Source organism: Hemitrygon akajei, chromosome 18 (assembly GCF_048418815.1).
Source record: "Hemitrygon akajei chromosome 18, sHemAka1.3, whole genome shotgun sequence".
Classification (NCBI taxonomy): Eukaryota; Metazoa; Chordata; class Chondrichthyes; order Myliobatiformes; family Dasyatidae; genus Hemitrygon; species Hemitrygon akajei.
This window is the reverse complement of record NC_133141.1, coordinates 15140747-15163497: the sequence shown is the minus strand read 5'-3', so window position 1 is coordinate 15163497 and position 22751 is coordinate 15140747. Positions and strand designations below refer to the sequence as shown.

General features: G+C 37.3%; 1 protein-coding gene across 6 annotated transcripts in view; it reads right to left on the bottom strand.

The window, feature by feature from the left end:
• Positions 1 to 8457: 8457 nt before the first annotated feature.
• ikzf4 (IKAROS family zinc finger 4) overlaps positions 8458 to 22751 on the bottom strand; it is a 179050-nt gene continuing 164756 nt past the window's right edge. For all 6 annotated transcript variants that reach the window (XM_073070937.1, XM_073070934.1, XM_073070935.1 and 3 more), the window contains one exon: positions 8458 to 21561. In XM_073070937.1, the coding sequence (XP_072927038.1) occupies positions 20837 to 21561 (725 nt within the window). In that variant the 3' untranslated portion in view covers positions 8458 to 20836. The remainder of the gene's footprint in view (positions 21562 to 22751) is intronic.

Below are 22751 nucleotides of genomic sequence, written 5' to 3'. Positions count from 1 at the left end.
ATGACTAATTTGGCCCCAGCAATTCTCAAATACACTAATGTGATGATTACCAGAGAAGTGATTTAATATGCATGGTCTGAAAACATAAAACAGCCTTTGACATTAGATAATTATCTGCAAATTTAGAAATAGTGGAAGCAGCACAGGCCAGATCACAGTTCACAATGTAAGCATATTTGTATTCACCTCAATAACTTGTTACTGACCCTAAACACTTAGTCTTATCAAAACCCTTCATGATTTTTGATACTTATAGTGTAACTTCTAATCTCTAATCTAAGGAGAAATACTTCAGGTTCTCCAGTCTCTTTTGCATAACAGACATTCCTGGTACTCTCCTTGTAAATTCCATCTGTACCTTCTCTTTCTTGCCATCCTTCATGAAGTGAAGTGTCCCAAATTGGTCATAGAGCCTGGATTATCTACAAAGGGCATCTCAAGGCACTGGAAATACCACCAGGTTCTCTGCAAAGTCCTCCAAATTCAGTGGCAGGATTACTAACCCAATGTCATCTATCAGGCCAACATTCCTAGATTTGAGGCCCTAATTACACTCTGATGTCTCCTTTGGACAGCTCACATTGTCTGCCTGACACTATTCCAAGATCCACAAAGGAAGAGATCACTGGATGAACAGAGGAAAAGATTCAAAGATGCGCTCCTGGGAACCTCTGGACAGCAGTGAGAACCTCGAGTCCAGAAGCAGAGAAAGGGAGGAAGGCAGCAATATAGTGAGATACCAGGGTGCACTTTGCTGCAAAACTCACTCTCTCATTGGAAATTGGTGCAGGTGAATGTATCTCTAGATCATGGCAGCACGAAGGCACGTATAAACACCAAGTAAATGGCAGAAGAATGAACCAAGTTACAAACTATCCACCCAGGCCATCAGGAAAGTCCCTGCCACACATGTAGAAGAGTCTACGATTCCCACATTGCCTTATCAGACACCCAGAACTGGGGTCCTCAATTCTGCAGGAGACAACATTGTGGATATGTATCAAACAGAAATCTACTTGCCATTTTATGTAGAACAATTCATGTACTTTATGAAATAAGGCCCTCTAGAGGCAACACTAAAAATAACCAAGTTGGACAAACCAGTTCATTAGTGGCATCTTCCAGTGGCACTTCACAGTGTAAACATTCTGACATTCAGTGATAAAGCAGCCTTCAAAAATGCGGCTGTGAAAGCATACTGTTGGGGGTAAGGTCACATGTTTCTATAAATACAGTAAGCTAGTCCTGCAAGTTCACACCTGGGAATTTCCATATTTTGTACAGAGGAGACCAGCTCCCAATGCAGTGTTGCTGTTCTTCCAAAACAAGAATGAAATAAAGCCAAAGGGCAGATAAGTGCCAAACCCTTTGAGCAGCTCTTTTAGAAGCACATTACAATTTGCTGTGTTTTCCCTAGTTCTGGTGAAAAGTCATCGATCTGAAAATAACTCTTGTTTCTCTCTCCCCACAGGTACAAACTGACCTACTGAAAAGCTTAAGCATTTTCTGTTCTATTTCACTATTCTGTAACCTCACTGTATTTTTCAGTTCAGTTAATCATTTGGAAGCAAAGGTTGCCTATGGAGAGGAACTTCAGTATTCCACACCCATCTATATCTAGATTATAGCTAAACATTTTCAGTATTGCGACAAACTTAACATAAAAAATGTGCATGCGGGTCAAAAGTCAGAAATTGCTGAAAGAGCCAGTCTGCCTAATTACTCCTGCTAATTGGCTTGTGTATCCCAGTGAAGTCAGCAGCAAGCAACCCCACAGAGCCGATCAAACCACTTCATGTTTTTCAAACAGAGATCTAAAACAAGTAACAATCACAAGTATACCAAAACAGTTTCAAGCTATTTCCAGAATAATTATTCTTCAGGTTGGTGTATACGGTTAACATTTAAAGCATCTCTGAGAGACAATGGCAAGAAATGAAAATCACAGTGCTCACCCAAAAAAATGTGTGAAGTGTTCAAACCACCTGCAGTGGAGCTTTCTACAGTAGTGGCAATGATAGCATTCAGGCTTAGACTGATAATTGTCAAATTACATCTGTGCGACAAAAATGCAAGTCTATGTCTGTCTCTAACCACCTATTCTTGACATTTAATAGCTTTACCATAATCAAATTTCCCCATGGGTAACATCCTAGTGGTTACCATTAATCAACAATGTACCTCAGCTATTCAGCAGTGTGTCTGTCTGCAGTGCGTACAATCTATAAAATACACTGCAGGAACTCACGATGAACAGAAGAAATGGACACAGGACATCATGCCTGCTCTGATCATAGCTGATCTTGTGCCTCACTGCCACATATCCCCATATTTCTTTAATACCTAAAAGTATCCAAGCCTTCCTCAACATTACCTGCAAAACCTAAGACTTGTGCCACGTGGTTGGCACATGAGAATACCACAACTGCATATTCCCTTGGAAGTTGAACACCATTTTGACTTTTTTTTCTTTCCCCTCCGTTGTTACTGAGTTTAAATCATGGAACTCCCTACTCAACACCATTGTGGCAATGTCTTCACCAGAAGGGCAGCTGCACTTCTCAGTGAGTCACCTCTAAGATTGTGCAATGGATGCTGGCCTTCCCAGTGCTCACATACCCCACGAACACAAAATAAAATTGCACAGATTTTATAAACCAACATGGAAGGTGGAGAAAAACAAAGACTTCATAATGTAACAGTTTTTTTGAGGGAAGATGATGTTTTAATCAAGTATTGTAGAATATTAATTAATTGATCTAACTGCAAGCCCTGTTGCCTTTCAATAGCAATTGTCACCGAGTTTTGTAGCACAGAAACAGAACTTTTGGTCCACCACGTCCAGGCCAACATTTTTCTCCATCGACGCCAATCTCATTTGCCCACACCAGTTTCATATTCTGCTATGCCTTGTTTATTTAAGTCTAAATGTCTCTCTGATTGCATCTGATTTCACTGCTTCCTCTGGCAGTGAGTTCCAGGTTTCAACCTATTTGGTGTGTAAAAAAAACACACTTACCTATCAATTCCCTGAAAAACTCCATCCTTGCACCTATGCCCTCTTGTTTTTGATACCCATAGCATGGGAAAAGATATCTACCCTAACTTAATTTTATATACCTCAATCAAGTCACACCTTGGCTTCCTTCACTCTAGGGGAAACAAACCCAGCCTATTCAATGTCTCTCCATAACTCAAGGCTTCCAATCAAGACAACATTCTCGTAAACCTGTCTGCTCTCCACTCTCTTCAGCACAACCACGTTCTTCCTGTAGTGTGAACTGCCCACATACTCCATGTGTCATGTAACCATTGTTTTGTAATGTTGCAGCATAATGTCCCAATTTTTGTATTCCATGCCCTGACCTAGGAAGGCAAGCATGCCATATGTCTTCTTCACCCCTTTTAGGGAGCTCTGGATTTGAACCTAAGGTCTCCCTGTTCATCAATATTTCTTTGTACCTGACTAATTAGTATTTACTTTCTTCCTCTATTTGATTTTACAAAATGCATCACTTTCCACTTATTGGGATTACATTCTATCTTCCAATGTTCCACCCAGCTTTCTATCTGATCTATAGCCTTAGTTAAATGTCCTTGCTGTCCACATCACTACTAGCTTCTGTGTAGTCTGCAAATGTACTAATAATTCCTCTTAAATTCACAATGAAGTCAATAATATATATCACAAAAGTCCTAAGCACTGAACCTTGAGATACACCACTGGTTACAGACTTCCTATAATCAAAACATCCTACGCACCACCTTGTCTCCTATCATCAAGTCTATTTTGGATCCAATTAACCAGTTCATCTTGGATCCCATATGCTTTAAACTTCTGGGACAGCCTATCATGCAGAATATTGTCAAATGCCTTTCTAAAGTCCATATAGATAATATCTACCACCCTGCTTTCAGCAATCTTTTTACCTACTCAAAAAATTCATTCAAATTAGTGAGGCAGGATTACCCCTTCACAAAGCCCTGCTCTCTATCCCTGATTAAACATTGCATTAGTGGTAATTTCCCTACCACTGATGCAATACTCACCAGCCTGTTTTTACTTGGCTTATTCCTGCTACCCTTCTTAAATAAAGAACCAATATTAGTGGCTAAAGATGCAGAATTTCTGTTGGCCCCAGCTATTTCCTCCCTTGCTTCCCAAAGCATTCTATGATAGATCTCAGTTCAAGTTATTAAGGATTAGATAGAACTATATTACTTCAAATCCTATGATAAATTGCTCCATTAAAATGACGGGTGAAGCTTCATGTTCAGGATGAGTAGTAGCTCAGGTTTCAAAGTTCTACCTCAGCAACAGCATAAAATCAGGTGCTTAGAGAAAGTAAGGAGGCACTGCAAGTACTTTGTGGAGCTTTTAAAATACCATAAGCTTGCTAAATAAAGTTAAATTAAGCAACACCATCTAATTAATGTTCAAATTCTCTTCTGCTACTGTTCCACTAACGCCAACCACTCGGATACTGTCCCAAGTTATTATTTATGAGCTTCGACAGCATTAATGGAGCATTTAACCACAGGGGCATTGAAGGCAGATATAACCCAGTTCTCATTTGCACTCTATACATGAACTTGAAGAATGGGAACCCATGTGGTTTACTCTTCCTTGGTTAAGGAGGGTACTCCTGTCACCCAGTTTGATCAACGTAGATGGATGGTCCATGTGGGACTTTAGTTCCTCAAGAGAACAAACAGAAGCTCTTGGAATTGACAGATTAAACTAGGAGTTTGTTGTAAGATAATTCTGTTGCTATTAAACAGAGCAAGTGCCAAATTCCAACTACAACAGATTTTAAAAAATGTTATGAGTTGAAACAGATTTAAATAATCTCTATGTATATTTTCAGAAGACCATTACAGGAAGAAAATTAAACCCATTTCTGAACTTAAATGATTCATAAAGCGTATTTATTTTTTCACCATATTCAACATTATCATTTTTGAGCTTTAATATAGATTGAAACTAAAAATTTAGTTAAATGAATTACAAATATTTTAACCAAGATGAGAGAATTTTGTCGTTTTACAAACTTTCTGTCTTAGTAGCACCATTGTTCAACTGGTCACTAAACAGTATGGCAGATATGCTTCCAGCTTGGGTCCCCAGTCTGTGTGATGTTAGCCAGTTGGAACTTGGGCAGCAGTCAGTTCAACAACACAGACCAAAAGAGCAAGATCAATTTGAGCTGTTTCTGATGGCACTCCAGTAATCCATACTGGAAAGTGTAAGTTTGCAAAAACTGGATAATAACCAGTTGGGACAGAGCTATGATGCTATTCAGGTACATTCAATGAATGATGGGTTAGGCAAAGTATCAGAGGGCATCAGGTGCCTGAACCCATAGCTCATGACTACCATCTTCAGGAGATAAAACAAATACTATTATCCAATCTCATTATTGTCATTCTCCCCCTCTCAAAAAAAACCCTGCAAAAGTCCAACATTTAAAATACATTTTCCAAAAGGGGTTTCTGTATAGTGATCAGCAGCAGGTAGTGGTCATTTGCCCATCTTCTTCAACGGAATCAACTGGATTTCCCTGATTGTTACCCTGAGATCAGATCAATTCAGGAGGCAGAACTGAGCCTGGCACCTGCCTGATCTGCTTTGCACCAAAGAGCATTTGGTGGAAAATTTACCCATCATTCCAGGAAAGATCTTAACCCACAATTATACTGTTCTTTGATGATCTTGAACATAATGTTAGTCAATGTACTATTTTTTAGTGCTCAATGTACTGCAGCCTCTGAAAACATTATTTGCCACGTAGCAGCCTGACAATTCTGCAAAAACACAGTTAAATGACACTAATCTCTGCAATAATAACCACTGTGGTAACTATTGGTGCTTTTCTTATTGGTGAGAAAAGTACATATTACGTATTAGGACTTTGTGGAAATGTCAAACTTAGATAACTATTGAGATAAGTTGAAATCAGCTACCACATCAATGAGTGACTTTGAACATTATGGTCTGATGTACCCAGAGACAGTAAAGATTCAGAGTGTACACATTCAACTACAATAACAGACAGGCATCAGATGTTAATCAATCACCTTTCTGCAGATGTTCATGCCACAGCATTTCTGTGTAAATTAGTTTGAAATTTGGCTCTTTGGGGTTTCAATTAACCCTTTCAAACCCCAATAAGATCAATCCCTGATCCACCACATCTTCCAAAATTCAACAAATACATCATAACATCCTATTTGCTGGGAGATATATTCTAGTATTTGAGAATTACAGCTTGGTGTTTTCATTACCTCTTTGATGATGAAGAATGCAAGTCTTGAATAGTCATGACCCAAAGCTTGTTCCTTCCACAATCCTCTCCACCACGGACTTGATCCAACCTATTTAATCTCTTGAGGATTGAATCTGGGATACTCCTTATCTGCATTGTTTTAGTACCACAACATACCCAACCAAGTAACAATACTTTTAATTTGATGTATATTTAAAAAGTTAAAGTAAAATTTAAATTACCAATCCCTTTATGTATTTTGGAGGATAGAGATGCAATACTGTATGTTCTTAGAATTCATGTCTTTAAAAAGTATAAAAGGTGCAGTGTAAAAAGTATGAAGTGACCACACTTCCCTAACTCACAAGTATATCATTAGCCATAAAGCACATGAAAGATTCTATGTAATACTAAACTAATACTTGGTCAACATGTACTTGGAAAGATTTAAGGATAGGTTTGTTTTAAAATAAAACTGTCCAAATCAGACACATTGGTTCAATTACTTTTCAGATCCTTCTACTTTGCTTTATTGGTGCTTCATTCACACCAAGTTAGTAGTTTTGTGCTCTAGACTGTGGCCTTACAGCAATTGATGAGAGTTTCATTTGTTACTCTTCCTGCCAGAAAGAGGTGATACTTCAAATACTTCTGTCAGAGCTGGATGCAAAATGTTCTCAAGAGAGTCTCTTTCTATTGCACTACAGCCCAAGACTGCTAATGTCAGTTTGTTGATGGAGCTGGTGATGGCTTCCCAGTTTATTCTATTCCCGTTGCAAGTTTAAGTTGACATACAATAGGAGCTGATAGGAAAATTGAAGTTTATCCATAGGCCAGCCTGTAATCCAATAGGATTCAAATAGTGAATTTTGTGCTAATCAAGGTGAAGTACAGCAGTGGTGAAAATGGAAATTATCTACTTTTGAACCTGTCAAATAGCCCAACAAGGTGTGAATGTTAGAATAAAGTTGGTTTACTTTTCCCTAATATTCTTCTTCATACAACCTGTTTGTTTGCCATTTTTACAACTGCCAACTTTATGAAGTGAAATGGTCAGTTTATGAGGTACTTTGTGCTGTGGACTCACCAGAAACTGGAATTTCATTTTTATTTGTAGGAGTGTTTGCAGCCAGCAGGGAAGACACTTAACTTGAAACTCAGCTCTGCACATCAGCACAAGTCTGCTAATCCACAGTGGCACCTGAAAACTCCTTTCTCTTCAAAGAGAGAAGCTGGCTATTTGTCTCATTATTCCATATTTTCACAAGTATAAATTTTAAATGTTTAGAATGTCAACTTAAGTAAATGCAGAAATGCATACTGTCAGGCAATGATGTGACTTTATTAAGCTTTCTCAGTCATTTTGCATTAGGTGTAGTTATGCTGAAGTCAGATTCATTTGAATCTGATTTTGTCTGCAGTGCAAATGTAGCACTTCATTTCAGTGTTCCCAACGTGAAAACATAAGATTTAGTGGCTTAACACCTAGGTCAGAAAACTTTTAAGTTAAACACCTCCCCCAGAATATTAAGTCCATTATTTTGGATAAATTGAGTGTTGCATTAAGGAAGTGCTGCATAATCAGAGAAGGCATCTTTCAGATGGGTTGTTAAACTGCTCTCTCAGGTGAACATAAATGGTTCCCTAGATTATTTGGAGAGCAGAGAAATTCTCCTCAGTGTCCTGGCTAACATTTTTCTACTGACACCATCAAAACTAAATTCGTTAGCCATCTCATTTGCACTTGTGGTATCTTGTGCGCAAATGGTTAACAGCGTTTGCCTACAAGAGTGAATACACTCAAAGCAATTCCGTGTGTGCGAAGCAGATTGGACATTTTTAAGATACATAGTTAAGCGCTATACAGAAGCGAGATATCCCTCAACCAGAATAAGTAATTTGGTCTTTTATTTCATTGCTCTGGGAGTACTTGTGCGCAATTGGCAGCCGCATTTGTCTATTTACCAATAGTGATTTATACTACAAAAGGTGTTAAATCCTGGGATGTGAAAAGCACCAGGTATGAAAGATCTTTATTAAATTATTAAAGAACATTGACACAGACCTCCTTGCACTTATCGTACAGATGTGGATATCTATTTGGCCACATTTATACATAATAACATGATCACAAACACAAGTCATAGGTAATCGTGTAATTTTGAAAATAATCAACTTGCCAACGGGTTCCTGAGTTTCTCAAGTTTATTTTAGTAGACCTTCAGCCATGACAGTACAAAACTTACAGTAGTTTTTCTCCAGTACACAAATATATATAATTATAATATAATACATGTACAAAGGCTCTGGAGCAGTTTTTAAAAGCAACATAATGCAATTCATATTGATCACAGGAGAAAAAAAAAGTCAAGACAATAATGGTCTGTTATTGTACTTACACACAAACGTATACGAATAAGTCCATCAAGAAAACTACTGTAAAGAAGGACAGTGGAGTATTGCACTTGGAATTCCGTACATTGTATAAAAACACAAGATTCACGCATTTTAAACACGCTATGGGTCAGCTTTTTTGAGGCAGCACATCTTTATTAAGATTACATTTTACTGTCCTCAGACCAATTAACAGTTTTAAACTAAACAAAATTTACACCTACAGGTTAAAAAAACTGCTTGCAAAAAATCAAATCAGCAAGGTACGATTGCAATTATTTATAATTGATAGTCGATCCAGAAGTCAGTTTATTATTAATGTCATATTCACATTTTCATGAGGTATATAAGAATATGTGCATGTTATTTTTTAATTAAAAAAACTGAAATTGAGGGTCTCGGGCTTACCTCCATCCTTATCAGAAGTGGGCTTTTTCTTAGAATTTCGTTAAATAGCCAAAAAAAAACATGCAGTATACTCCACTTTAGCATGTTTATATACTTTAAGTGTATATTTTTCTCTCCAAACAATGAAAGCTTTTACTTTAGGTTAGTGAAGTATATCATTAAGCAGTCCACACAAACACACAGTGAAATTAAAAGCAGAAAATAGTGGCAATATGCTGGTCAGTCAGCATCCATTCATCGACCTGCATTTGTACCATTTACAATTCTTTCTTTAGGTTGCCAGCATTTCCACTTTTTATTTTTATCTATGCAGATGGTGCACAGCTAAACTAAAATGTCTTACAATCGTCCCACTGCAAATGAAAATGTTATCAAAAGTTTAAATAAATAATTTCAACCACTTAAAGAAATATACTTAAAGGCAAGCCTCAAAACAGGGGCATTATATTCTAGAACTGACCAGTTCCTGGACACAAAAGTAAGATGTAAAATGGATTTGCATTGTATATTTACTGGAATATAAATTATAAAGTCCTTCACAGTGTCCCTCAATTGCTGGCTCTTCAATCCAGGAACACAACCTTAGGATAATCATATATTACATCTTGAGCTGACCTCACGATGAGATTAAAAAGCACACTTTGTCAATATTGAGCATGTTTAGAATATTGGCACAAACACAGAAAAAATGTTTGTGCCAATATCTTTAATAGTAATTCATCAGCTAAAATGGTGATAGACTACCAATATATCACACTCGTGTCATTCAGCTCAAAATGCTTTTTAACACTTGACTGAAATTCAAATGGCAACAATGCTGTCCACCAACACGATGATGAGATTTCATTTGAAGGAATCATCTCGCATCACTGAAATCAGGTGACCAAATATTCATTCAGCTTTTCCATGCTCTCTACTTAGGACCACAAAACTCCAAAATGGAGCACAGACAGAGCCTGCTGAGTTTACAGCTATCCTAAACCTGGAGGAAGACTGGCAATGGTGCAAAATGCAAAACATAATTTTCTTAATTTTCAACAATAGGAACTGGTAGACAAAAGGGTAACTTGGACAATTAGTTTTGAAAAAAAAATTGCTCAGAATAGCAAAGAGTTTTTTTGATCCTTGAACACAGGAAGCAAGCATTCTCATCATGTGGACCAGGAAAAGTTGGAGTGATCTCTCTGTAATACTGCTTAGGCATTTCTACAGCTTTTCCGCCAAGGTATGCCTTGGCTTGCACCTGCAGAAGGCCAAAGATTGCTAGTTAAATGATAAAGAAAATCAGGAAAGGGTGCTTCCAGCCTTTGGGCTTAATTCCCAATTGTAACACTTCGTGGGCACCTTAGAATGCCGAGAAAAAGCTGATGCTGGGAAGTGCCACTAATCATAGGTTCTGAGGCAGGCCAAAGATCTGAAGTTAGTAGTTACTATTTTTTTTTCTACCATGTTAGGCTAATAAATGTTCATCAGGAATAAGCTAGAAGCTGTCACAGGTTTGAGAAGGTTATAGCTGCTTGATCTTCCTGTACATCCCAGGCTCTTAAATTGTCCTGAGGCATTCCCAGGCCACTTACATGATCTGGGAAAGGAAGTATATGCAAGTGCAAGGTTCAATAATTGTTGTGCACATTACAAGTATTCAGCATCTGGATACTGCACAGAGGGGAAGAAAAAAATCCAAAAAATTATTAGTACATTTACATTTAAATCTTTAGAAACTGGAAGATACCAGGATAAAGTGGACAAATATAATTATTTGTGAAAAATTCTAACAGTTCAAAGATCATAATGCAATTTTTTGTGCTAAACAGTTCAAATGAATCCTGGAAAGGTCAGTTTTTGGACTGTAGCATACTGTTCTTCAATGCAAGATAAGAATACCTCAGGAGAGTAAAGCTTTCATTAAGGAGAACTACAGTGGAGTAATGTTTAAAACTTGTACAAAATCTGAGATTCATCTTTTATTGAAAGGCTGCTTCTCATATCTGACAGCACGTGCTTGATGCTGACAGCAGAACATGCTTGCAATAGCCACAGATAATTCAAGAAGATCCAGTAAGTTCTAATGAGAAGTGGCACAAGGATTATACTCCAAATGATAATGCACTACTTTCATTTAGATAGCAACTTTAAAAGGACAGCTGTGAATGGAGGTTAACATTTTCACGTAAAGTGGGTAAATCACTTGCAATTGTGCATATATTTGAGACACTGTTGGTCACAGATTATTTCAAAGCATGCATTATGAACAAATCGTTTAAGTTGTTTTGGTACTATTTTTCCACAATCTCAAAATGTCAGATCTCAGTAGGTGTGGAAATTTACTTTTGTGTTTATGTACCGAATGCTGAAACTGAGCTCTCCCAGATGAGGTATAAAACAGCTAGGTTTGGAGTTGAGCTGCCATTATGACCCACTTTGCCATAATGCAAGAGCATCCCTTATTGCACCAGTGCAAGTGTTTTCATTTTCCATATCATACATACTATATACTTGGAAATTTGCGCAGAGTTAATGAAAGTTTTATGCTACAGATTTGGGTTCACTAACGTCTGGGTTAATAAGAACCAAATGTATCTCAAATTATAGCCTGCTGAATAGAGAAGCAAGTATCCCCATAGTTTTGTCTGGATTTCAAACCAGTCCTTACAAGTGAAAATGCATTGGGTGCACCTATGGCATTAGCTTAACCTGAAATGTGTTAAAATTATTTTTAGGTCATCACAAGTGTGGAGTGTTTCTTTTTTTTTAAAAAAAAGGTAGTCTATAAAGCAGATCAAGTGCAGTCACAGTAAATCAGGCTATTTTGATATCAACCAGGTCAAAGTAGCCCATTTGATTAACATTCATTCACTCCTATCATGGCTTCTTTGCCAATACCTTCCAAACTCACAACTTGACCTACCCAAAAGGACAATGGCAGCAGGTGCATGGGAATAACACCATCCATCAACACTCAGCCAAGCTGCACACCATCCTAACTTGGAAATATTTAGCCATATCTTAATCATCACTGCCTTCATTTTCTAGACCCTTCTGCTGAATATCACTGTGAGTGTACCTACACCAGGACTCCAGCAGTTCAAGATGAAAGCTCATCATCTTTTCAAGCCCAATTGAAGAAGGGCGTTAAATGCTAGCCTGGTAGGAACATTCACTTTCTGTCATAGGCTTGATGATTTCAACTGCCTCGTTATATAACACAGACTTTATGAATAACATGCACCTTCCTTTTACATATTGTTTCTTTAAACTGACTAACACTATTGCCAGAGCAGTCACATTAAGCTAGAAATAGCTATTTTCCAATACAGCTTTCTAGGCAGAGGGAAGACCAGATTGTTTATTGGGAAATAAACAAATGCTGCATTACCATCTTTTAAGTTTCAATTCACAAGGTTATAAAAACCTCAAAGATACATCTCTTTTATCCACCATTCAGCCATTCTTTAATTTTCCCTTCCCTAGGTATTATTTTCCCACTTGTGAAGTACTTTGGAACTTTAAAAAAATTATTATAAGTGCTATATTAACACAAGTAGATTTTGTTAAGAGTCACAAATACAAAAGATCATGTAAAATTAAGAGCAGCTATAAAACATGGCTAAAATTCAATTTATCCTCAAAAATAAAACAAGTATTTGAAAATGATTTATAAATGTTACAGGAAATTTTGAATAAAAACATTTTTGGTGTTTTAAGTGAAAGATGACAAATTCAGAGAATAATCAACTGACTGTAGAAGTGATCGATAATCTACTCAGAAGTAATTCAGCGAAACAACCACTAATCACTGCACCAGCTTTAAATATTGACAAAGTGCTTTGGAAAGCTGATCGAAAATGATTCAAGTTGTTAGCTCTCAAGTGCGTGACTTGCAAAAGCTTGATTACTTGAGAAATCAAACACTTTCTTGTATAAAACTACATCTTTTATACAAAGACCAGTGTTCCAAGGAAACACAGGTAGAACCACAGTTTATTTCTGTTTTATAATATTCTATGTATGACCTACAATCAAAAGAGGGCAAAATTAAAGTTGGTGACAATTTATAATTCTTTACTGTAACGAACACACACACACACACACACACGTACCAGTGGACATTACTTGTGTTTTCTGTTCAATCAACCTAGGGCAAAAGTCACAGTAATAGCATCCCTACTTTGCCTTATCAGGTAAATATAGATACACATACAGTCAAGTAGGTTGACAAACAAGGAGCTAAACAAAAGGAATACAATTTCATTCAAAATACTACAGATGAAAACATTTGGGGTACTCCAAAAAAAAGTGGATGCCATCTTTTGTTCTGCACAGGACGAGCCTCAAGGCTTGATGATATACTATTGACTGGACCCAATATTAATATAATTCAACATAAGATCAAGCTTTTTAACTTCTGGATTAAACAGAGAGGATAGAATGCACAATTCCTTCGAATGCAAAAGTCACTTTATCCAAACTGTTTGCCCTCTACCTATAAATTATTAGCCTTCATTTAAGGAGAGACCAGAAAAAAAATCAAGTGAGTCTCTATATTATAGAATTATTTAAACAGAATGTAGTAGTCATCAGGTGACAGCAATAAGATGGGTTGCCTAGTTTTTCAGCACTAATTTATAACAAACTTGCAGTTTTCTGCCAGGTATTTTTTTTAAATACTAGATCATGGCAAAAGAAAACTACCAACATCATTTTCAGTTCAGCTCACATTTCAAGTTTTTTTTTGTCTATCAGGGACTACAGCAACATCTACAAATAACCTTCAACAATTCCTACCTTCTATGTTTTTGATATGCTCTTCAAACACTATTTTTTCCCAATTTCATGACATTTCTTAAGAGGTTCCTACACCCATTCCAAAGTACATACCCAGAATTTTAAACAAAGTCAAATGGTGGAAATGATCTAGATACAAACTAGACCTTCAGACTCGTTTGCACTTGTGCATGCATTGTGACTGATGATTTGATCCAATTCACACACAGGTTCAAAAAGCAAAAACTGCAGATGCTGGAAATCTGAACTAACAAAGAATGCTAGAAACACTTAGCAAGTCTGGCACCAACTGTGGAGGGAGAAATAGTTAACATTTCAGGTTGATGACCTTTAGGGTAAAATAGCTCTGATGAAAGTCATCAACATAAAATGTCAACCCCATTTCTCTCTTCACTGGTGCTCTCCAACCCAGTGTACACGTATTTCCAGTATTTTTTGTTTTTACTCAAGTATTCAATATGTAGAAGGGATTCAACAATTTGACACACACACAGGACTTCTTTCTGCAGTTTTCATGTATCAGTCACAAATATTTGCCCTAAACATTCAATTGGGCTGTTCCTCAAGTTTATATACAAGTTTGATACAGCAAGGCGCTGAATAATGTACACCACGTACCAATTTTTGGATCAAACACTGATACAAGAAACTGATGAAGGGAAAAGCTCTCAATTTCAAAAGATTTTTTTTGCTGCTATTGGAAAATGTTGTTCTCTAGAGTATCGACTATTTTACAAAATGACCAGCAAACTATGGTAGTTGTTGAATAGAGCATTCCAGCTGCAACAGCAACAATCACAAGGCAGTTATAACTGGTTGTTGATCTGTAGCTTTATTTACATATTTTATAATTTAAAAACAATTCTTTCCTCTTTTTCTCCCCACACCAAGATTTTTTTTGCCCTATTCCACCCTTAAAATTCATCTTTGTTGCCTCCTTACCCCAAACTCCCAGCGTGTTTTGTTTGTGCCAGAAGAGGATCAGAACCTACAGATGGGTTTACACATTGATGTGGAAGTATTACTTACAGTATAGATTAATAGTATAAGCACCACATCAGAACAGTATCAACCTAAATTCCTTGTTCCCCTTGAGGCTGCACACAGAAAGAGAGTGGGGTTGAGAAGAGTTAATAGCAAATATATCTTAAAAATGCACACCTAGCAATCTAAAATGATCAATTACACCATGAAATCAATGGCATGGGGTGCTCTGACAGCAATTTTAAAACCCCAAAACTACTACTAGAGTAAGGGACTACAATACCTGAGGAAGTTCAAACTATATTTTTGGTGCCTTGCTCAGCATCTTAGACAATGCTCTTTGGAAAGGTTAGGGATGAATAATAGCTAGGGATGAATTTCTACAATGTATACTGAACACCTGTCCATTACCCTCCAGCAGTCAGACACCAAAACATCTCAAAAGCCACCTCAATTCCAAATTACCATTGGATCTGACAACATCTGCATCTCATACCTCACAACTTGCAAAAAATCAGCATCAGACTTCAAAAACAAATTGCTAAAACATGACATAAACATAGCTTTAACACAGAAGATGGAACCAAAGGCAATAACTTTGCTGAGTTTACACAGCAGTGATTAACAATGCAAGCTTCATTTTGCCATCTGAGCTCTTATTCTCTTATAATTCATTCCCCAGTACCCTTTACTCTACAGCACATTAGAGGTCATAATATGTCAAACAGCCTTTTCCATGGTTGAAAAGGGTGTTGGAAGGTGATATCTGCAGTGCTATTAAAAAAAAAACAGTCAAGAGTGAGAACTAAGATCACAAGAGAATATCAGCACACATTTTTTAAAAACTGCAATAGCCAGGTGACTGGAATGTCACTCTGTCTCTACCTGATACTTTTGAGTCTTTTCAACAACCAGAAATAGATCTGTTGATCTACACCTAGTCCCTGGTAGTTTGAAGTTTTAATATTTTTCACTCTAGAGATAACTACCCAAATTATAAATACCTTAAATTGAAGCTACAAGGATAAAGCAGTTGACTGCTAAGTGGGAAGAACCAAACTCACTTCTTAGTCTTGATTTGACATCGACAGGCTGAACAGACAATGTACATACATTGCAAGCTTTCACTATTTCTAATGCACAAATTCAGATGGGATGGCCACGAAGCTGGACACTTTAACAGTGGGAATAGGCATAGAAAAAAAACTAAAAATAATTTCAAATCAATGTATTTCTGAACATCTCTTGAAGCCATAAAAATCCCCAAAGATGCCTCTCAATATGCACTCTGTACCTTTTCACAACTTGAGAGCACATTGGTTATTTTATTTATTTGCTAATTTTCATGTGTAGTGATACAGAAGTTCTCAATATCAAAATAAGACTCACAGGCATACAGAAAAGCTAAATATGGAAGCTGGTTGTGAAAATCAAAAAGCCACATTTACCAAAAAGTATCAAGATTTTGAACATAAATAATTAAAATATGGAAGGACAGAGATTAAAGTCTGCTTGTGCAAAATTCAGTAGCACATCTTAGCTCATTCAAGATTTTAACATTGCAGATCAAATTGCTTCATCAAACCAACAGCCCAAATAATGCCCAAATCTTGTGTTAATGAGTTAGTACTTTTGCTAAATTTCAAGAGACTACTATTGGGGGGGGGGGGGGGGGCGGGGGTGGAGAAGAAAAAAATCCTTTTTTTTTGCATATTACTGATCATTTCTTCTACTTTTCACAAAGTCACAATGGCTTTACATTCATGCTGTTGTAAATTAACTGAAAAAAGCCCTTGCAGGCACATGGGCATACAGTATATTCCTCTCTATTGTGTGCAGATTGACATACAAGTCACTCATGAACCAAGTCTTATGTACTCATCAAGTAAGCTCAATGTCCAGAGTTTCTTCAATGATCAAAGTATTCCCAAGATCATAAAGCCAAGTTAGCCTTTTTGTCCCACTTTTATGAGGGTAGGAATATAGTGGCAATTTGAACGGCAAGATTCATTGGTGTGTATTCAGATGTACAAGACACTGGAGTTTGATTTAGAAAGTGGAACAAAACCTGCTGTAAACTCACAGCAGTTACTAAAAAGTCAAAAAAGATGAATTTATGCAGAAAAAATTATCTTTGTTGAAGCTAAGATTTATCACAGCTTTGATGCAATGGGTTTGGGAAACACTTTATTCATAATGGGCTGCACAACTCTGAACACTTTCAACACTAAAAAAAAACAAAATTAGATACCCCTGCAGGTAAAAGCTGCAAGGCACTGTTTCACAATCAGAAATCTATTTTTTTTCATAAAAACATATTCAACCGAGTCCCTTTAATTAAAGAAGAATAGGATTGCATCTGCTCATCTCTGGTGTGGATAGTCATATGAGTGTGACTAGGTAGGGCCATATGCTCCAACCAGATCCAAGGATTATGATCCATAGTCCCACATGGGTTTGAAAAATACACAAAGATTACAAATACAAAACATTATGATGCTCTAGAATTAAAGGCACAAAGGCAATTTGTTTCAAGTTATGATTTTGAAAGTGCTTCGATTAAAAATAGATAAACTGTGAGTTAAACTGGAAAACAAGTTTCTTTTATGTCATAGATTGCAGTTACTGCGAGCCACATAACTGGATTACTAATATTGGGTTAAAAAAAAACCCTGATTAATAGGGAAAAATGCTAAGTGCACTCTAGTCCAAATGTACATGACCTGATTCAGACACTTACTGGACTGCTGGTTTGGTGCACGCTTTCCTCCTTTAGATCTGCTCAACACCACAAACAAAATGGCCCACTACAACCACGGATACATTGCCTTGACAATGCAGCCAGATTCCAAGCATTCAAATATGTTGATTCAATGAGGGCAAAAAGTACCCCCCCCCACCCTTTGTAAATGCTTGCTTGATCATTATTGCCTTTTGCAGTAGGTTTGCAGGTTTAGCGCAACTCTTAATTTGCAAGAATACAATAGTACCATTACGCGACAAGAAAAGCACAAAAAGGTGCAAAGAAGCACGTGGAAGAGACAAACTTATAGTCTCAAACACAAACATCTCCTGCATTGAACCATCATCCATTACCACTGCCTCAGATTTCCTGCTGTCTTAACTTCCACAAGCAGCAACTTTCTTATATTTCATTTTATTAAAATGTTGGTTTAAAAAATAATGACCACATTTAAAGTTTGCTCCCTTTGCATCTAACTCAACTGATACAAAACAACGAATTCATTTCCTCATTCAAAGACTTAAGCTCCCCCTTGCCAATTTGCAGCCTGTCCCATTCTTTCAGAGACCAGAAACCCAGACTGTATTTGAACTTCGGGGTATAAATTTCAACTAATGCAGCAGGGCTTCTCAAAGTAGATTGTGAGTAAATGTACTTTGCACAGATTAAACACTTCAATCTTTAAAGTGTGATTGAAATAGCTGGAACAAGCAAAAGAAAATTAATTGTGACCGTGGATCTATAGAAAAAATAGGAAGCCAACAAGCTGCCCTAAGAGAGTGCAAGATATTTGTGTATTGGAAACAAATGTGCAAAGACAATTTAAATAAACAAATTGAGAAAATAATCCTAGAAGTGTTAGTTCAAAGAAATTAATTAAATAACTGAAAACCTGAAAACACTAGGATTGGACACAAAAAAATCTACAATTCATTAAGTCCCCTTCAAAAGGTGTAATCTAGAATTTGCCCTGGTGTCTTGAAAACTGATGATGTCACAGAGTTTCCTTCTTTACAAAAATCTATCAACTCCATAAAATCACTTTGAATAAATTCTTAAGATATCCCAAAATGACTGTGTGCATTCAACCAACATCCTTTACAAGCAGAATGCAAAGTCTCCTCCCAGTTCTCAGCAGTCCTTTCCTCTCCTCAGCAAAGGAAATTTTTCTTGCCTCTCACTGGAGTGGATCAGCTCAAAATATTCAACTCGCACAAGAAATCATACCCAAATCAGTAGACTAAGAACTTGTTACCATTCACCATTAATGTGACCAATATGCTCCAGCCTGGGACTTGAACTTCTAACCACAGGAGTGTGAAGCTTTTACATTACAGAAGTTTAAAATTATAAATATGAATGCAGACACTATTTAAACATCAACATTTGGAAAACTCCTTTTAATAGATACGAACACATTAATTGCTTAAAATATATTAACCCTCTACCTGTAAACCTTATTTGGTCCAAAGTAAAATATTTATTATATGATTAAAGTTTTAAAAACTGCACATTCCTAGATAAACACCCAGACTTCATCACAGCTTCTTGTACAAATGCTGCTCCAGTGTTGGTGAGCATGAACACTGATGGCTACCTCTTCCCACAGAGCAAGCAGCACTGCAGTGTTTCAACCAAAAACTAAATAAACTCAACATGCATGTGGTAGTTAATGGATTGGAATACTGAATTTGGAGGTTTGAACTTCAGAAAGTATACACTTTAACTGTACTGTCAGGCTAAAAGTCAATATTTTATGCAAATGGGGCACTGGTGCTTTCAAGCACGGAAAGTACTGAACAACAGAAACTATTGTGCCCAGAAAGACTGAGCATTTCAATTCGTGTACACTTTCTAAGTGGTTGGCGACACTGTGACATCATCAAACAGCTTGGTGAGGGGTAGGGGAATAAGGAAGTATTACTAAGCTATCACCATTAGCCACCAATTCAAAGCCTCTCATCAGCCAAGGTTGCGTCATGGTAGTTATTAGATCCAACAGCTAGAACGAGGTAGTTTGGATTGCTTATGACACTAATTTCATAAATTGTCTGATTTCACCACAATAGTTCTTCAAATTCCACTTTCGCGCCCCATGGCTTAGTTACCCTGAATATCGTCAAGGTAGTCTGTGGCTCAGCATACAGGCTGGTCATTTGACATAGAATTAGATGGTGCATTGGTTCAACCTAGGATTTGCCAAACTGACCACATTTTCAGTTGGCAAGTACATGTGAACCACTGATAGGATATAAACTTGTAACCACAGTGACAAAGGAGGCACGTTCACTACTACATTATTGGGCATCTTCAAACTGAAGCAGATAAAATTTGTTATTTTACAAGGGTTATTCTTGCCAACAAATTACCACTGAGCCCGTATGCACCCCTCCCTCCCCAAGACGCTATTACAGAATCTGGCCGGACATCCTAATTGTGTAACTGATCGCCAAGCCATGTTGGTCTGGGATTAATCCACAGTTTTTGAACTGGTTTTAAGAAAACAATTAGTCATCATCTCTTTCATCATTAAAAAAATGTCAAATTGCCAAGATGGAGAGATAGTTCAACTCTTAACCTCATCAATGTTTTAAAAATTGGGCATTTATAAAATATCAAACTTCAAAGACAAATTCCACAGAGGCATAAATAAACATAGGTAGTTCCCTTTGATGCATATTATTTGGATAAATTACTACTACTTATCTATGTTAAGAATTCATACGACACTAAAAAGGGTCAGTAGTTTCCACTGGATGATTCTCTTCTAAAGTTACACAAGGTCTTTAGGATTAATGAACAGTTGAATACTTAATTATCTATAAGGTTAAAATAGAGTTGAAGCCCATTAACTGGGGAGCTTTGAAAGGAATAGAGAAGCCTCAGTTTGAATTCATCCCTATTACATAAAACCCACCTACACTGCCTTTATATACATCACAAATAAATCAGTGCTTGAAAAAAAGTACCAAAATCTGAATTATTAACTGTAGAATTGGGCCCCTAGAAATATGGATATTTTCCTCCCCTGAAATTCAATTAAAGAGAATTTAAACAAACATATTTTTGTTAAAGATGCAACAAAAAATTCCAGATGGAGAGCACTTAGTCTTATTTGGAGCCGAATTTAACCCTCGCTTATTCTGTAGATTAATCCCTGAAAACAATTATCTTGTCCAACCCTAGTAAGAACACCTCCTCCTTTATTTGAAGTCAGTGAAAGGGGAGTAGAAAAGTGTAGTCCATGTGGCCCTCTCTAACTCACTTTATGTTCTCCTCGGACAATGTGTGAGGAGAATTCGTACCGATCTTGGCTGTGGTGGCCGCAGATGTTGCACTCAAAAGGGTCTCTGAATCCATGGCAACCCATGTGTATGGTAAACATTACATGGTCAAGAAAGAGAACCCGGCAGTGGTTACAATTATAAGCCTTAACTTGTTCTCCATCTTCATTTAAGACTCTTAGGACCTCTTTGGCTGAGCTTTGAGCTGCTTTGGCAGATGATGGAGGCTCCTGTGCCTTTGGGTCCTCTTTGGAATAGGCCGGGCTTTGCCTTGTGACATAGTTACTAGTGAAAGCATGGGCATTCCTGTCTTCATGGCTGCTTTCTGTATCAGTGGAATCATGACACCCATTGCTTGGAGATACTCCGAGCTCTACCAGTTGATTTTTTGCTTTAGAATTCAGATTTTCTGGCACATCTTCATGACCTTCTGCTGCCTCTCGACTTCCCTGTGCCTCAGCTCGGCTGTGGATGGGATGTACATGGGAGTAGACAGCACTAATCACGGGCGTGATCTCCGGTAAACAACTGGTCATTGGCAGCCTTGGAGGCCTCATTGCTTCTGTTCCTAGATAGGACAGTGCACTGCCCAAATTCTGGTCCATGGGGTGAGGAGCCATCATCTCTACATCCTTCTCAAAACTGGAGTTCATCTCAAAGTGAACATCAGATAGGTTGAGGCGTATGTGTTTATCACCTGAAAAGAAAGGATTAAGGTTTAAAATCAGAAAACACAGAAAATAATCAGCCAGGAAGTCAAAAGATAAAATTAGTTTACAATCAACATGCTCCCAGCCAATAATTCTGTCAGATCCATGTGCCTTAAATAACATTTCACAATCTGGCCAGTACTGTGGTGCAGCAAGTCACTGTTGTCTTGGCTCCAGCAACTCAGGTTCAATTCTGACCAAGAGCACTGTCTGTATGGCATTTGCACATTGTTGCCACAACTGTGTGGGTTTTCTCCCATATCCCAAAGACCTCCTTAGCCACTGTAAGTGAACCCTTAGTGTAGGTAAGTAGGGAGTTGATAGGCAAATGAAAGAAAATAAATTGTAGGGTACAGGGGATTGGGACAGATGGAATTACCCTGCTAGAAGCGAACATGGACCAAATGGGCTGAAGTAACTCAGGTTTCACAGATGGTAACAAATGAAACCAAAAATGCTAGAAATACTCAGATTAGGCAGCAGCAATAGAGAGATGAAAGGTCATTGAGCTGAAGCATTAACTTTGCTTTTCTCCCTCCACAGGTGCTGACTGACTGCTGAGTAGCAGTTCATGGTTTTATTTCTGACTTGAAAGCAAGCCTATGTAGTTTTTTGCTTTTCAACAACTGAAACTGCCCATTTACGAAGTCAGCAATGTAACAGTTAAAAATCAATCAAATAATTTTCCAATATTCATTCAGATGGGCCAAATGACCAAATTCTGCTCTTATATCTTATGGTCTTAAGACCAGTTGGTCTTGCCATTAAATTGATTCTGCTGAAGTTCAGGATCAAGAATTACCAAATTTTTCTTGGGTTTTGTTTCACCAACATAATGAAGATACCTACAAAAGCAAAGTACTTCAAAATCATCTTATAAAGTGAATTAGTCCATATAGTAATCAGAGAAATATGGATAAGCCAGACTCAGATCAGACAGTTGTCAGGAATTCAACTTTGAAATAGCTCTAGAATCAAAAAAATAAGTAAAACCTATAAATACAATCTAAAGGGAACCAGGAAGATTTCACATTTCTATTTGTCCGCGACAGAAAACTTTAGAAACAAACAGAATTCTTCCTTATTAGCAGAGTCATGGAAGATCCTACTCTAAATACAGACAGAACATATTTTGGACAGTGCATGATTAAAATACCCTTTCGGTTGGATGGAGGAC